This window comes from Corticium candelabrum, chromosome 22 (assembly GCF_963422355.1).
Source record: "Corticium candelabrum chromosome 22, ooCorCand1.1, whole genome shotgun sequence".
NCBI lineage: Eukaryota > Metazoa > Porifera > Homoscleromorpha > Homosclerophorida > Plakinidae > Corticium > Corticium candelabrum.
In genome coordinates, this window is record NC_085106.1 from 2,716,752 (window position 1) to 2,732,533 (window position 15,782).

Below are 15,782 nucleotides of genomic sequence, written 5' to 3' on the forward strand. Positions count from 1 at the left end.
TATGACCTTGTTGTTTGCAAGCACTGGTTGACTTTCACAAATTCCTAGCATATGCACAAGTAGAGCTGGATGAGGAATAAAGTGTCTGTCTGTCTGTCTGTCTGTCTGTCTGTCTGTCAATAGATCTCGCTCTACCTCAGGCCCAGATCAGAGAAAGAAGGCTGCTATGCGTCTGATTCAGTGTGGTGAGATGTCTCGAGCTTCACAAATTTTGACTAGTCAGGGTCTTGCTCCTACTACTGATGACACTGTAAGCAAGCTCTCAAGCAAACATCCTAAGCGAAGGACATCTCAGTTGTCTCACGATGATTTTCACGAGCAAGAGAAATCAGAGCATCCTTTTTCTTTAAAGAAGGAAGCTTATTTTGAGGCCATAAGGAAGGCACCCAGAGGAAGTGGAGCAGGGCCTTCTGGTTGGCGATATGAACATCTTCGTGGGCTCCTGGAGAATGATTTGACTTGTAACTTGTTCTATGGAGTGTGCTCGCTCATTGCAGATGGTAAAGTTCCGGATTCAGTTCTGCCACTTCTGACAGCATCTCGACTCATTGCCTTACCAAAAGTAAATTCTGATGTAAGACCCATTGCCATCGGTGAAGCTATCAGGAGAATTACAGCTAAGGCTCTGTGTATTCAGCTGAATGAATCTTTCTGCTCCTACTTTTCCCCCATACAACATGGCATTGCTACACGTGGTGGGGCAGAGTTATTGATACACCACATTTCGTTTCTCATGGAGAGCAATCCCGACTGTTCAGTTCTCTCTACGGATGTAAAAAACGCCTTTAACTCGGTATCAAGGGATAGCATACTCAAAGAATCAAAGAAGAACTTTCCTGAAATCTATGCCCATGTGAGACAAATGTATGATAGACCAAGTACTTTGATATATGTCAACGGTCAGGGGACGGTGAAATTGCAGTCAGAAGAAGGTGTCCATCAGGGTGACCCCCTTGGACCAGTTTTGTTCTCGGCAGCATTACACCCCATTGTAACAGTTATTCAGAATAACCACCCGGGCATTACGCTTTTGGCATATCTGGATGATGTCTATGTTCTGGGACCACCAAAAGATGCTTTAGCAGTCCTTTTGGATTTGAAGGCATCCCTTTCTGAGATCGGTCTAGAAATCAAAGATGAAAAATGCAAATTGTATTTTCCCACTGCTCCTGATAATTTCAGCGCTGGTGTCCCAGTTAGCAAAGATGGAATCGACGTGTTGGGGTCACCTGTAGGCAATCATGATTATGTTCAGTCTAGGTGCCTGGCTGTGGCTAACATGGGCAGCTCGTTGTGTTCAAAGCTACTTGAACTTGACGACCCTCAGTGTGGCCTCCTTTTGCTCAGACATTGTCATGTCCCCAGGCTGAATTTTTTGGCTAGGACTGTGCCACCTGACAGGTTACTGCATGCAGCTGTTTGTCATGACCACCTTACAAGGGCTACTTTCACTGACATGGTTGGTTTGAACGAATTGGATGACACCGGATGGAGCCAGGCCACTCTGAAGGTCGGGTTCGGCGGATTTGGCTTATCATCAACTCAGAAGATGGCTCACCTAGCATTTCTGGCGTCATGGGCACACTCTTTGAAAGAACTGCCATTGAGATTTCCACCTCTGAAAGATCGTTTAGAACGGTTTATTGAAGGTAGCAATACAGGACAACTTATTCGTACATTGGTGGCAAAACTACCACCCAAGTCGGGTGCAGATGATGACGAGCAGTTTCACACCTTAGAGCAGATGACAGAATACCCTAGAAAATTGCAACATCGCCTGACGGTAGACGCTTCTCATAAACGATCAGAAGAAGTTATCAAAAGCATGAACTCAGAGAGACATGTTGCAAGGATCAGGTCCTTACACGGAAAAGGAGCTGGAGCATGGCTAGAGGTAATACCAACTTCAGACAAGAACGCACTGAAGCCGAATGAATTTCGTGTAGCGTCTTGTATGAGGTTGGGTGCTGGTTTGCCTTTCAGCCGGCTGCTTAAGACGTGTGACTGTGGAACTGAGCTGGATCGCGAGGGCTACCACCTTTTGACATGTAAATATGGAGGTGGACCTGTGTGGACGCATAACTCCATAGTGTCTGCATGGAGTGATTGCCTAAGCGATTTACTCATTCCCCATCAAATAGAACCGAGACAGCGATTTGTAGACAACGAAAACCGGCCTGACATCACGCTTTACGACACTGACACTGGGATCACAAAAGAATGTGATGTTTCGATAGCTCACCCTTGGAGCAAAGACATTATTAAAGGTGCAGCCAGAGAAGGTGGCCATGCAGCAGCTAAACGAGAGGCAGCAAAGTCAAAAAAATACTCAGAGGAATCGCTTGCGGATGGATCGAAGCCTATAGTTGTCCCACTCGTCTTTGAACACTTCGGCAGATGGGGCTTAAAGGCTGACGAGCTGATGAATGAACTGGGGAAGAAGGCGAGAGGCTTTGATGGAAGAAGAATTGCGGTAGAGTTTAAAACCTTCTGGAGGAAAAGACTGTCTATTACTCTTCAAAAATGCAACAGCAGAGTGATTTTGCGGAAGCTGTCAAGGCTTTCTGTGCGCTCATTAGGAGATGACAGTGTTTTGGGAGTAGATAGAGACATTCAGTGTTTTACTCATTAGCAATAGTCTCGGACTACAAGTAGAACATTTCATTTTAACAATAACTGTTTGTAGTAGTGAAGATTGTTGACAATAAACTTGATTCTGTCTGTCTGGCTGGCTGGCTGGCTGGCTGGCTGGCTGTCTGTCTGTCGATCTGCCTGTCTGTCTATTTGCTGTGTGTGTGTGTGTGTGTGTGTGTGTGTGTGTGTGTGTGTGTGTGTGTGTGTGTGTGTGCGTGTGTGACGTTTTCTTTGTCAGATTGCTGTTGGTGCACTTAAGTCTGTGGATAAATGTATCCAGACAAGAGATGTTCCTGCGCCAGTATGCCTATCTGAGGGAAGGACAGCAACTGCAGAGCAAGTGCTACAACAAGGTCGTAATTCCTTGTTTCCTGCTGACAACGGGGAATTCTTCCTTGGCAATGCCAAAGGCCAGAAGATATCTGGTCTAATTGAAGGTATTCCTTGGACACTTGAGGAATACCTTCACAAGCACAATATTGCCCCATCAAAGTGCAAGTTCTATGTTGTGAAGGTTCAATGTATTAATCAGCTAGATGGTAGGAGTTTGTTTTATCTGTTAATTAATCATTGGAACCTAGGTTATGAAGGGCAAGACTGAAGAAGGGAGTGATCTCGGTATGGTGTAGTTACCGGTGTTGAATACTATCTATCAACATGTATGATTACTATATAGGTCGAAATCAGCACCTGCACTCGGCAGAAATCACAACTACTAAGGCAGCTGACACAGCTATCTCATTTCAAAGTGAAAGGAGTGAGTTTCAATATGATAATGTGAAACTTTTAGAGTAGCATAAGGATGCTATGCACTGTAAAGAGTAGTCTTCCAAGTTCATTGCAATGTACCAGTGAGCAAATGACAGTATCAATGTTTGATCATGCAGAACTTTTACAGGATTGCAACAAGGTACATACTGATCACTTGTCTTTGGTTCTATAGCCCAGAAGTAGCAAATTTGAAGTTGCTGAAGCTGAGCAAGTGTATTGGAAGAGGTGGCTTTGGAACTATCCACCTTGCAACATATGCTGGTACATCTGTTGCAGTAAAAAAGATCAATATTACAGGTGAAGAGGAGAAAGCAACTGCATTACGGGACATTACAGCACTATTGTAAGCTCAGTCAATTGTGTATAGACTGTTAGTTAAGAATTGGGACAAATTTTGTCACACAGGCATCTTCGTCATCCCAATATCGTGATGCTAATGGGATACCATGTAAGTGAGCACAACATTCTGCTTATAATGAACTATATTCAGTCTGGGAGTCTGCATGATATACTCCATGTAAGGTGCACTGGACATGTTGTATTTTCTTTTAAACTTAGCTTACTGTTTTGTCTAACATTTGCATTTAGAAAACACCACTACTTGTCGACGACAAGTTAAGCATCATCGAGCAATGCTGCTACGGATTGCAGTTCATGCATTCACGGGAACCTCCATTTCTCCATAGAGATTTGAAGCCTGCAAACATTCTGGTCGCAGAATTCATTTTGTGTTTAATAATTAGAAACATAAAGTTAAAACAATACGATTTTGAATAGGTTGGCCTTCCTTCTTTGCATACCTATCTGTGTGACATGGGCCTGACACAGGTACGGGACGGCAGTACCCAGCTCTGTAAGGTGATGCTAGCAGGAACACCTATGCATATCACCCCAGAGTCATTTACACGAGAGTTTGGGACCCCCAATGATGTGTGGGCCTTTGGAACCATCTTGGTAGAAATTATGACAGAAAAATACAGCTGGGGAAGAATGCTCAACATGATGGATATGTTTGCCACTCTGCAACAAAAGAAACTGCCACCATCCATGTACATGTTGGATGCGCCTTTACAAGATGTGGCAAAGGCCTGCCTACAGTACAAACCAAAGAAGAGGCCATCAATGACTGAGGTAATAAAACTCCTCTTCAAGGCTCAGGATGCAATTTAAAAGCTTAAAAAATTATATATAATGTACTAATGTACAGTCATCATGAATATTCTATGCCAATTCTGTAGACTAGACTAATGTATGAGATTGTGTATCTTTCTATTGATTTTATGCATCGGTTCATAAAATCAGCAACCACGCTGATTCTTGTATGAATTACAATCATATCATAAGACCAGACAACGTCTAAATGTCACACACACACACACACACACACACACACACACACACACACACACACACACACACACACACACACACACACACACACACACACACACACACACACACACACACACACACACACACACACACACACACACACACACACACACACACACACACACACACACACACACACACACACACACACACACACACACACACACACACACACACACACACACACACACACACACACACACACACACACACACACACACACACACACACACACACACACACACACACACACACACACACACACACACACACACACACACACACACACACACACACACACACACACACACACACACACACACACACACACACACACACACACACACACACACACACACACACACACACACACACACACACACACACACACACACACACACACACACACACACACACACACACACACACACACACACACACACACACACACACACACACACACACACACACACACACACACACACACACACACACACACACACACACACACACACACACACACACACACACACACACACACACACACACACACATGCACGCACGTGCACGTACGCACACTACACTTCAATTGCCTGCAATAAGTTCAAGTACAGTTCCTTAGCTGCAAATGCAGAGGAAGGCTTTTGCCACCCATGTTCTTCCATCACATGCTCTGCCAAAGCAGAAAATTCCGGCGGGACAGGATCAGGCTTCTTTTTAAGGTGAGAATCTATTCATAATCACTTACATGTTGAACGTTGAATCTGAGACTTCATCAGGACTTACAGAGTCAGGGACTCTTTGATGGTTCCAACACCATGCAGCTTGATTGCTTGAGATACTGTTTCATGTCAGTACTTCAAAGAGAACTTGATGGGATAGCATGAGAATGGAATGCTCATCAAACAAGACCATTGCAGTGTGCTGAAGCACCAGGTGGGATTCCTGACATTTTGTACTTTGCACCTGAAGCTGAAGGTAAGTTGTCATTGCTAGTAATGTGACTGAATGTGTACTTGTAAACTTATCTCTAATGTTTATTAATGTAGGAGTAAATAGACACAGGTTTCCTGTTTCCATTGAAGCCCTGGAGGCTGCAGAGGCCTACGTTAAAAATCAGTCCACCACTGTGCTCCAATGTTTTCAGTTGCCCCACCATGCCTCTATCCTCTAATAAATATAATTCAATGTCATAAGCACAGATGACGTGCTTAACTTTGAACAATGCCGTTAACCTGATTGGCAGTTGATGGTCCATACATGAATGCTTTTTTGCCAGAAAACTCATGTTCGCAATCATGTCTGAACACTCACTGTAAAGAAGCAACAGTTCCATATTCTGTTCCTCTATCTGCTCTTATAATCTTAGGGCAACCTACTACACTGTACATAAAGGAACTGGTATTAGGATGCTCATTTAGGTATCAAGAGGCTACGTACCTCCAAGAGCTTCGATGCAAGCAAGAAAGTACCCAGCACTGACAGCAGGTTGATTGTTAGTTGTAGCAACATGCAACTACAGGATTTGACGGGAAAACCTTAGTAGTAAGAAATACTCAATGAAACAGTGCTGTTTGATAATCAGTAGAGCACCTACCCATCAATGCAAGCATGACAAGCAAAACCATATGGTTTTAATTTGTCGTATCCGTCCATATGCCACAGGTAATTGAGTCCCTGCAAGTTACCAACTAATCACTGATCAATAAAAAGGATACAATGGCTCACAGTACTTTATTCCTGTATACACGGCGCTTCAATTTCCTACCACGTCTCTCCTGAACACCATCTGGGTCAGTAACTGCACATAGCATCATGACAGTATCTCTAAAACAACACACAGCTACATCACTGTCACTGTACACGGCAGCACAATCAAAATTGCAACACGTTGGTACATGCAAATTATGTGTTCAGTTTGAGTCGTGCCTGCATTGTGCAGTACCCAATATGCTGTCCAGATGTTTCACGTTCAAGCTAAAAATAACCATATGTTTGATTGATATAGCTAAACCTAGCTTATTATGACTGTAGATGTATTACGGGTATCTATATGTAGAAGACAACCAACACATAACACAGAATGTGCCACTTTATCATTTCATGTGATCAATATATGCACTATTAAACCAATCGTCCATCCAACATCAGCAATGGATATTGAGCAAAGATCTCAACTGTAACCAATTAATTTTGCATAAATGAATACCATTTTCATACTTATAAACTATATGCAACCTCTGGTTATCTGCTGTTTACATTAACAATTACCTTATACCATACTCTGAGCTTAGCATACAACAAGTGTATAATTGAATAGAGTGCTAAGTGCTAGTATAGCCAATACAATAATACTGTTAACTTAGCATACACAGAAGGACTCTCTAGCAACAAATTTTCTTATTCAGCTTCAACCACACTGTGCTTCCCTGTAGAACATCTTCAACAATGAGACAACTTTCAAGACCGTTTTTGTGTATTGTCGTGTCAAGAATGTACATTCTATACCAAATCGTGTTCTTTTTAAGTCAATTTGAAACCATTGATTTGCACGGATATTGTTGCAGTTTCCATAATATCATTATACTGTGTTGAGCTTGCATTCTACTGTACGACTTCCCATGCTACTGTTCACTTTATCTCTATGTTACTTTCACATACACTGATGACAATTATATCGCTGTACAAGTGGTTTGAGAAGGCACATAAATTGCCTTCAGAAATATATGTCTCAAAATCATAGAAAAGGAATTGACTTATAGACAAGTAGACAAACATGTACACATGCCATACTGTCCAACAAGGTCAATACCATCACCAGAAGACACCAGTCATCAAGACCAAACACTTATAATGCAAAAATCAATATAATTTTTTCTCATCAGCCTGACAAATGTCAGATCAAATTTAATTTTGACCAGCCATTGATACACTTAATCGGCCATTCTGATTCAGTATATGACATCAGTAACTATTTATAGAAAAGAACTGCACAGATTTGTACAAATATCTATTTCTAATGTACAGCTTTTGTTTAATTAATTATTGTTAATATTAATGCAGTCAGGATCCCACGACTGCTTGTCTTGATCAGTAGCTCAAAATTATGGGGCACAAGAAGTTACCTATTTATTGTATTTCAGCCAGTAAAGTAACTTTCAATTAGCAATTTTAAAAGCTGTATTACTAACTAAGCAATTGACAAAGATTGCTCAGTAGCGTGAGATTTGGTCTCACACAACATAGTATGATACGTAACACGTAAGTGATAGAATATACATGACTATATGAAGAGCCAATATCTCCATTACTTCTTAGGCCCTACTTAAAATACAGCAATGCTAAAACAGTTATAGCCAAGCATGGCAAGGTAACGGTTTAAACCAAACGAAACTCAACAGTCCTTGCAAATAAAAGTTAAACGACATCAGAATGCGGAAGAAGCAGTTGCCATCCCCTGCAACGTGGAATGGTTGGTGATCATGAGTCAATTAATTAATGGAGCATCAGCTGGATACAACTGAGCAGCAACTAGATCTACTTGAAAACTCATACTCAATCCACAGTCAGACAAATGCAAACGCCAGAAGTGCATGTAGCTGCTGTACGTTTTCAAATCAATGTCAATCATGGAAACTGTTCTAAAGCAAAATGTCAGGCTGTGGTCTACTGATACCGGCCAATTGCCATTTTTTGTCAGCCAATGGCCGATGGCATTGGCTATTTCAAATCAATGATCAATTGGTTATATTGATCACTGTTTAAATACAGCTACTGTTTGCCATTTTGCAAAAAAGCAACAAATAGACAAACAAACAGGCAGACAGGAGGATATACCGTTACAATGATACAAGACTCGTTTTCTCACAAAGCTTATAAAGTCCCATTATGATATGCAGACACCATAGGAAAGCACTATTAAATGAAGTCATTTAATAGCACATTACTACTAACAGGGATAGTAAAAGACATCTCCTTTAGTGTCCCTGATAAAAGTCTACTGTACTCTGCACTTTTTAATTTTCCAGGTTCTGAAATTCACAATTGGACTTTAGTACGTCAAATGTATTTAGTCTCCATTTAATTAACAAATTACTTGAATAGATGTTTCAACATCTGCAAGAGGGACTTCAGCACCAGGTTGTCGCCTTCGTAGTCCAAGTTTGACTAGACGTTTCTTTACTTGATCTAGTGTCAATATCAGACCATGGCAATGTTCCAAGACAGAACAAATCTGAGCATTAGTATAGCCCAGCTGAAAATAAGCCACTAGTGCTTCCTCTTCTGACAGATCTTGATGTAAGGCAGGAGAATCAACCACCGCAGGTCCTGCTTCATCCATCCTCTAGACTCTCTACAGCTTGTAACAAACAAGAATACATGTATATATCAATCAATATTGACTGCATATATCAATCAATATTGCCTGCATATATCAATAAATATTGACTGATATGTCAATAAATATTGACTGTGTATATTACTAAATATTGACTGCATATATCAATCAATATTGACTGCATATATCAATCAATATTGACTGTGTATATCAATCAATATTGACTGCATATATCAATAAATATTGACTGTGTATATCAATAAATATTGACTACATATGTCAATAAATATTGACTAATATATCAATAAATATTGACTGTGTATATTACTAAATATTGACTGCATATATCAATAAATATTGACTGCATATATCAATCAATATTGACTGTGTATATCAATCAATATTGACTGCATATATCAATCAATATTGACTGTGTATATCACTAAATATTGACTACATATGTCAATAAATATTGACTGCATATATCAATACAATATTGACTGCATATATCAATAAATATTGACTGTGTATATCAATCAATATTGACTGCATATATCAATAAATATTGACTAATATATCAATAAATATTGAATGTGTATATCACTAAATATTGACTGTGTATATCAATAAATATTGTCTGTATATATCAATAAATATTGACTGCATATATCAATAAATATTGACTAATATATCAATAAATATTGACTGTATATATCAATAAATATTGACTGGACTGTGTATATCAATAAAAATTGACTGCATATATCAATAAATATTGACTGCATATTTCAATCAATATTGACTCCGTATATCAATCAATATTGACTGTGTATATCAATCAATATTGACTGTGTATATCAATCAATATTGACTACATATGTCAATAAATATTGACTGCATATATCAATCAATATTCACTGTATATATATATATATATATATATATATATATATATATATATATATATATATCAATAAATATTGACGGTATATATCAATAAACATTGACTGCATATATCAATACATATTGACTGCATATATCAATAAATATTGAATGCATATATCAATCAATATTGACTGTGTATATCAATCAATATTGACTGTGTATATCAATCAATATGGACTGTATTTATTTATCAATATTGACTGTATATATCAATCAAGATGCATATAAGATATATACCTGTACCGTACGTGTCAACAACGCAGTACTGATACCACCAACTGAGAGCCGTTAACATAATTAACTTAATTTAAATTAAACTAACGGTAGCTCTAAATCTGGATTGCCTCAATAATAGCTAAGCAGAGTTATGAACATGTCATCATCATCCATCTATACTATTTATATACATCTTGAGTAAGAATAGTAATTATTATGTTGTTTGCATGTAAAACTCTAGGATTTGTAATGAATATTGAAGTGTGTAGAGATTATTTCATGTATGTGTTTATATCAACTAGATTATGCTTAATTAATGAATATTGCGTACACATCATATGCTGTCATTTTAATTGTCTAGTGTTATCTGTTAATAAATTTGACATAGTAGTAGCTAGTAGTAGTTAATTAATTAAATACCCGAGAATTTTGCACTTTTGTAATTGTATTATAGAGATAGTGTGTGCGGGGGCGTGGAGTAGGCGTTCCCCGTAGTACCCGTATTTGCCGCCATTTTAGGGGCAAGATCATGTCCTCCGCAGGTATCTCTCTTTGCGACGGCGGCTTGTACAACATTTCAAGGACGTTCGACTGTGTGTTAGATAGTACGGCGACAGTGTACTAAAATTGCGAAAGATTTAAACCAAATTTTATCGGTGAATTCGCGAATTTGCCGTGATTTCTTAGTCTGATGGTCGAGTGCGATAAAGCTAATTCTTAGAATAGAGATTATGGAACAGAAGTCTAAAAGTCTCTCCGTTGAATCGCAGAAGCGATACGAGGAGAAAGTTGTACCTGTGGGCCTAGAAACAGGTAGAACTGAGGCTCAACTGTGGACGGAGGAGCCAGAAGTTATTCCCTACATGAATTGGAGTAACATAATGTTGTATATGATTGTATGCTTTTAGGTGTACTAGACCTTCTCTTGAGACGAACAAATCTCTCTCTACTGGAAGTGCTCGTATGCGCGCTTTGCTACACCTGAATTGGCGAAAAACGCCAGTGCACACAACATCATAAAATCACCAGTAACGTTAATTCGTGTCTTCTACTTGTTACATGCGATTTCAAACAGAAATACCTCCCCCCGGAGGTGTTCGCGCTCCTTCCCATCTGAAACGCAGCTGATTCCAGTCAAACTCGTAGAAATGACAGATATTTAACAATATCCATAGTTTCAGCACACGTTGCTAGTTGTAACGGTCCTCGTTTTTGCTAAAACGATCAGGCGTCTCCTCTGCAGCAAGCGCATAATCCCCGGATATTAGAAAATAAATTTTGACCTCGCCTACGCAAATAACGCACTTGCCAGGTCGACTGTGTAGAAACATGTGCAGTGACTGTCTGACTTAGCTAGGTTGAATTACAGAGCAGCCAGGTGTTGGATATCAGACTTGGTGGCAAATGGTTGCCAGGAAACGTGCGTGTTACAGAGTTCTACACAAATTGCTCGTAAACAGCCACGAAACTCAGCAAGAAACTACATCTCCATAAAAGTATCAAATCTAGCGAGCCATTTTCACGTCTCAGACCGTTCCCTTTGAACAATCACTGCGTGAGTATCGTCAAAAACATTGCAGGGAGGAGGCGTGAGAAATGCGTGGGCGGAGGCGTGAGAAATGCGTGGGCGAGACCGTATTGGCACCCTACAACAGCTAGAGCAGTTCTTTTCAGACTAGCAAATACAAACAGCCACAGTATCACGGCAGTAGCTTGTCACTGCAAAAAACCGTCTGTGCAAAAAACTGACCTTGCAAAAACCGTGACCCTTCTCGGCCACGGCACATGCGAGGATGGTGATTGGTTGGTAATCAGATGACATCATGTAGATGCCAGTGTTTTGATGCGCACATTCCAGTTCCTTGCCAAGTGTCGTAGGAAGCGCATCGTGATGATTCCTTGCCAAGTGTTGTAGGAAACGCGTCGTGATGATCTCTGTCTTTCCACTTCAGTGCCGCTGTTGACCGTCTAGCGTTTCATTGCTCTTCCACGCTTTCTATCATCAGTAAGAGAGTGATATTACATCTGATCGAGACGTACGATTGTTTGCTTGCAACATCAACTTTCCTAATTTCCGTTTAATTCCTAATTAGATTGTCCACCATGAGCACATCTCAGCAGGATGAATATGAACAATACATTATAAGCAATATGGTGGAACTTGTTCAAACGTTGTGTGTTTCTGCTATAATAGACCATTTACTCTCACATCGTTTGGTAACAATGGAAGAATGTGATAGACTGATGCAATGTTCTACTGAGCAAGCGAAATCTCGCATGTTGTTGTGTCAGATTTTGCGATACAAGGGAAATGATGTTGTTGGTAGATTGTGTAACGTCCTCGTTGCTGCAGGACAGCAGCACATTATAAGAGAAGTTCTAAGGAAAGAAGGTTAGCTAATTTGGCTGATAACATTCTCATATTTCTTCATAAATTGACATCATATTCTTAAAACAGTCGGACAAACACACGTTGTCCAAAGACTGACAACAACGGGGAATACTCAGGGGATAGGAAGAGATCCCCAAGGTAAACAATCAGTCCCTGTGGGGTATTCGGCGTGTTTGACTAATTAGACTGATTGATATTTGGCTAGTTGCTGCTCCAGATGTTGGAGAGATGGAAATGCTGAAAGATCAGGTGGTACAGTTGGACAGAGAGAAGAGAAAGGTGACGGTGCAATTGGAGAAGGAAAGAAAACGAGCGGAGGGTGCACAGAAAGAGCTGTGTACAGCAAGAGAAGAAACCCGGAAAGCAAAGATTGAAGCAAAGGGAGAACGGCTGAAGAATACGGCACTTGAATATGAAAAGTCAAGGTGTCCTGCTAGTCATTATCATCAGGTAACTGGTCAGTCTTTCTGCATGTTGAACTAGCTAGACACAGGAGCCCTCATTGTGACCCTAAGAGGTACCGATGGGCTGCAACATCCGAATACATTTCTACTTTACTGATGCACTTCCCAGTCTAATTTTATCTGGAATAGACAGTAGGTGGTTATTAGTTGGTTACGCAGATAGGAGTGACCAATCAGAAAGCAGATGTCCTCATTATCAAATTATCTGTCTAGACGCTAAAAACAACAGACGTGGATTGTTGCTGCAGTGCAGGCGTCACATTCAGAAGCGAGACACGTCGGAAAGACTCAAAAGACGGTGGGCCACATTCAGCAAAAAACTCAGCTAATTGGTCATTGGCCAGTGCGTCAGGTCTACAATCGATACGTTGCGACCGCACTGTCCTCTTGATAGGCAGGACTGGCGCAGGAAAATCGACTTGTGCAAATGTTCTAGCCGGTGATGATCCAGGAATAAAATTCAAGACTAGTGATAACTTCGTTAGCAAGACAAAGAAGGTGCAGAGCGAAATTGCTACAGTGCATTGGTTTGACAAGACGTACAAAGTCAAGATTGTTGAGATAATTGGCATGGGTGACACTAATCTAGACGAGAACGAAATCTTATTTCGCCTCGCAATGGCCTCCCATAAATGCAAAGACGGAATCAACGCCATCTTTTTTGTTGTAAGAGATCGTTTTACAAAAGAAGAAGCTGATGCTTGGGAAGTCATGTGCAAGGTACTGTTTGGTGAAAACATTTTCAATTACACTGCTATTGTGAGAACAAACTTTAGAGATTTCAGAAATAACAAAGCAACCTTCGACGACCTTAGACAGTTAAGGCGAGAAGGTGGTGACGCTGCAAAGAGAATCTTGCCTGGCATACAGCACTTTATATACGTCAACAACCCTGATCCACGAGATACAGAAAGAGCCCCTGCATTACGTGCTGCTTCTCGAGAGAAGCTTCTCGGGCATCTCATCGACAACTGTTTTGAAGTCTTTCGACTGTACACGCTGCGTGAGATTGAGCAACGTATTGCTGCGCACGCACAAGCAAGCGAGGAATCAACTAAAGAAATAAAACGGTTGGAAGATAAACTCAGAAAATGGAAAGAAGACCGTGCAAAAATAGAAGAAGACCGTGCAAAAGAAGAAACAAAAAGAAAGATAGCAGAAGCAGAGGCACAAACAACGAAGGAAATGACAAGAATCGTGATGGAGCAATCAACAGTGTTAGGACCAGCTGAGAAAGTGTTGAAAGTTGCTAACTGCTCTGTTATGTGACTTTAACTCATTCATATAAAATGATGTCTGCACTATGCTATTGTAGTATTCGTGTAGAAGTTGTATGTTAAACAGTGTTAGAGATTGAAGACACGTATGTCTAGATAGTATAGTAAATAATTGTGTCTTGAAAATGTGAGTTAAATCTAAAAAGTTGGAAGCCCTACGATAGTATGGATATATCAATACTATCAGTTCAAAATGCGAATTCGGATTCATAGGCTAGCTAGTGTGTGAGTACATGTATATCCGGGGACTTAGGTACCGAAACTACTAGTAGAGTCTTCGTGTGTGGAAATTGTTAGCGTCTGTTCGTAGCGTTATAATATAGCTTATCTCAGTACACTGGTCTCGTCCACATACACAACAGAAAGTGGCGACGAGGATTTGGGATGGAGACCAGAAGACTGGGCAGAATACAAAAATTCACCGAAAAGGGTGAAGATTGGCCTACTTAATTATTGCGGATAGTAGTGAGGCTTCTAATCCGGGTCGCACAACAGAAACGGGCGTGGTCCTATATGGCTCTCCATCGAGCTTTTGCTGTGTGTGTGTGTGTGTGTGTGTGTGTGTGTGTGTGTGTGCGCGCGCGCGCGTGTGTGTACAAATGTCAAATTTCTTCTCCCCACGACCACGTTTCATGATAGGACCTACCTTAAGAAATTGTTTCCGTGTCCAACTACAGATGAGTCTAAGAACGATTCGTGCAAGTGACCAAACGGCGGAGAAAATGCTTCATGAACTTTCGTCGCCCCATCCTTTTGTATTGTAGCTAGGGACTGTGTGTACTTGACAACCAAGAAACACCTTCAGGAGTTGAATGCCACCTACAGGCAACTATTCACACGTCCCATACTTACAGTATGATCAATCCTTTACTACACTGTGCTGCATCTAACACTGTTGATCGTCAATGTTTGCTGATATCAATTTCTATGTCAGTAAATACCATACCACTGTCGTTACAACGGAACCGAGTGCATACCTAGACTGTACATTTCAATTGTCTTGATCACGATCCCAAAACGACGACTACCTATACCAGGCCTATATGCGTAATCTAAACTACTAGGAAGTTTGCATGTTTACTTCCATGACAGCTAGGGTTTCAACAAATACGTATTGTATAGCTAGGACTCGGCGTTTCAGTAGACGGTCTGAAAACTCCGTTGGACGTGTTACTCACGAACGCGAGGCGCCTACGAATACCCTACAACTAACTCAGGAACACGTCCAACGGAGTTTTCAGACCGTCTACTGAAACGCCGAGTCCTAGCTATACAATACGTATTTGTTGAAACCCTAGCTGTCATGGAAGTAAACATGCAAACTTCCTAGTAGTTTAGATTACGCATATAGG

General features: G+C 40.6%; 2 protein-coding genes and 1 long non-coding RNA gene across 5 annotated transcripts; all 3 read left to right on the top strand.

The window, feature by feature from the left end:
- Positions 1-166: 166 nt before the first annotated feature.
- Positions 167-2,715, top strand: LOC134197698 (uncharacterized). Its single transcript, XM_062667045.1, has one exon. The coding sequence runs from the start codon at positions 167-169 to the stop codon at positions 2,630-2,632; it is 2,466 nt and encodes an 821-aa protein (XP_062523029.1). The 3' UTR covers positions 2,633-2,715.
- Positions 2,716-3,237: 522 nt separating this feature from the next.
- Positions 3,238-3,927, top strand: LOC134197015 (uncharacterized). Its single transcript, XR_009972589.1, has 4 exons — positions 3,238-3,252; positions 3,311-3,391; positions 3,578-3,748; positions 3,811-3,927. It is a non-coding gene; the product is annotated as an uncharacterized LOC134197015 (long non-coding RNA).
- Positions 3,928-12,158: 8,231 nt separating this feature from the next.
- Positions 12,159-14,605, top strand: LOC134197376 (uncharacterized). Of its 3 annotated transcripts, XM_062666691.1 has the most exons (6): positions 12,159-12,333; positions 12,391-12,689; positions 12,756-12,827; positions 12,895-12,989; positions 13,020-13,139; positions 13,367-14,605. In XM_062666691.1, the coding sequence occupies exons 2-6, from the start codon at positions 12,401-12,403 to the stop codon at positions 14,420-14,422; spliced, it is 1,632 nt and encodes a 543-aa protein (XP_062522675.1). In that variant the 5' UTR covers positions 12,159-12,333; positions 12,391-12,400; the 3' UTR covers positions 14,423-14,605. The 3 variants fall into 3 exon arrangements, with proteins under 3 accessions (XP_062522675.1, XP_062522672.1, XP_062522673.1); XM_062666688.1 differs by having other exon boundaries at positions 12,895-13,139; XM_062666689.1 differs by having other exon boundaries at positions 12,159-12,302; positions 12,895-13,139.
- The last annotated feature ends 1,177 nt before the right edge of the window (positions 14,606-15,782 follow it).

Excerpts from the sequence above, each read along its gene's own strand:
- LOC134197698 (XM_062667045.1), top strand. The coding sequence starts at position 167 with ATGCGTCTGATTCAGTGTGGTGAGATGTCTCGAGCTTCACAAATTTTG.
- LOC134197376 (XM_062666688.1), top strand. The coding sequence starts at position 12,401 with ATGAGCACATCTCAGCAGGATGAATATGAACAATACATTATAAGCAAT. Across the intron at positions 12,690-12,755 it reads AGAAGTTCTAAGGAAAGAAG|TCGGACAAACACACGTTGTC; the intron begins GTTAGCTAATTT and ends TTCTTAAAACAG. Across the intron at positions 12,828-12,894 it reads GATAGGAAGAGATCCCCAAG|TTGCTGCTCCAGATGTTGGA; the intron begins GTAAACAATCAG and ends ATATTTGGCTAG.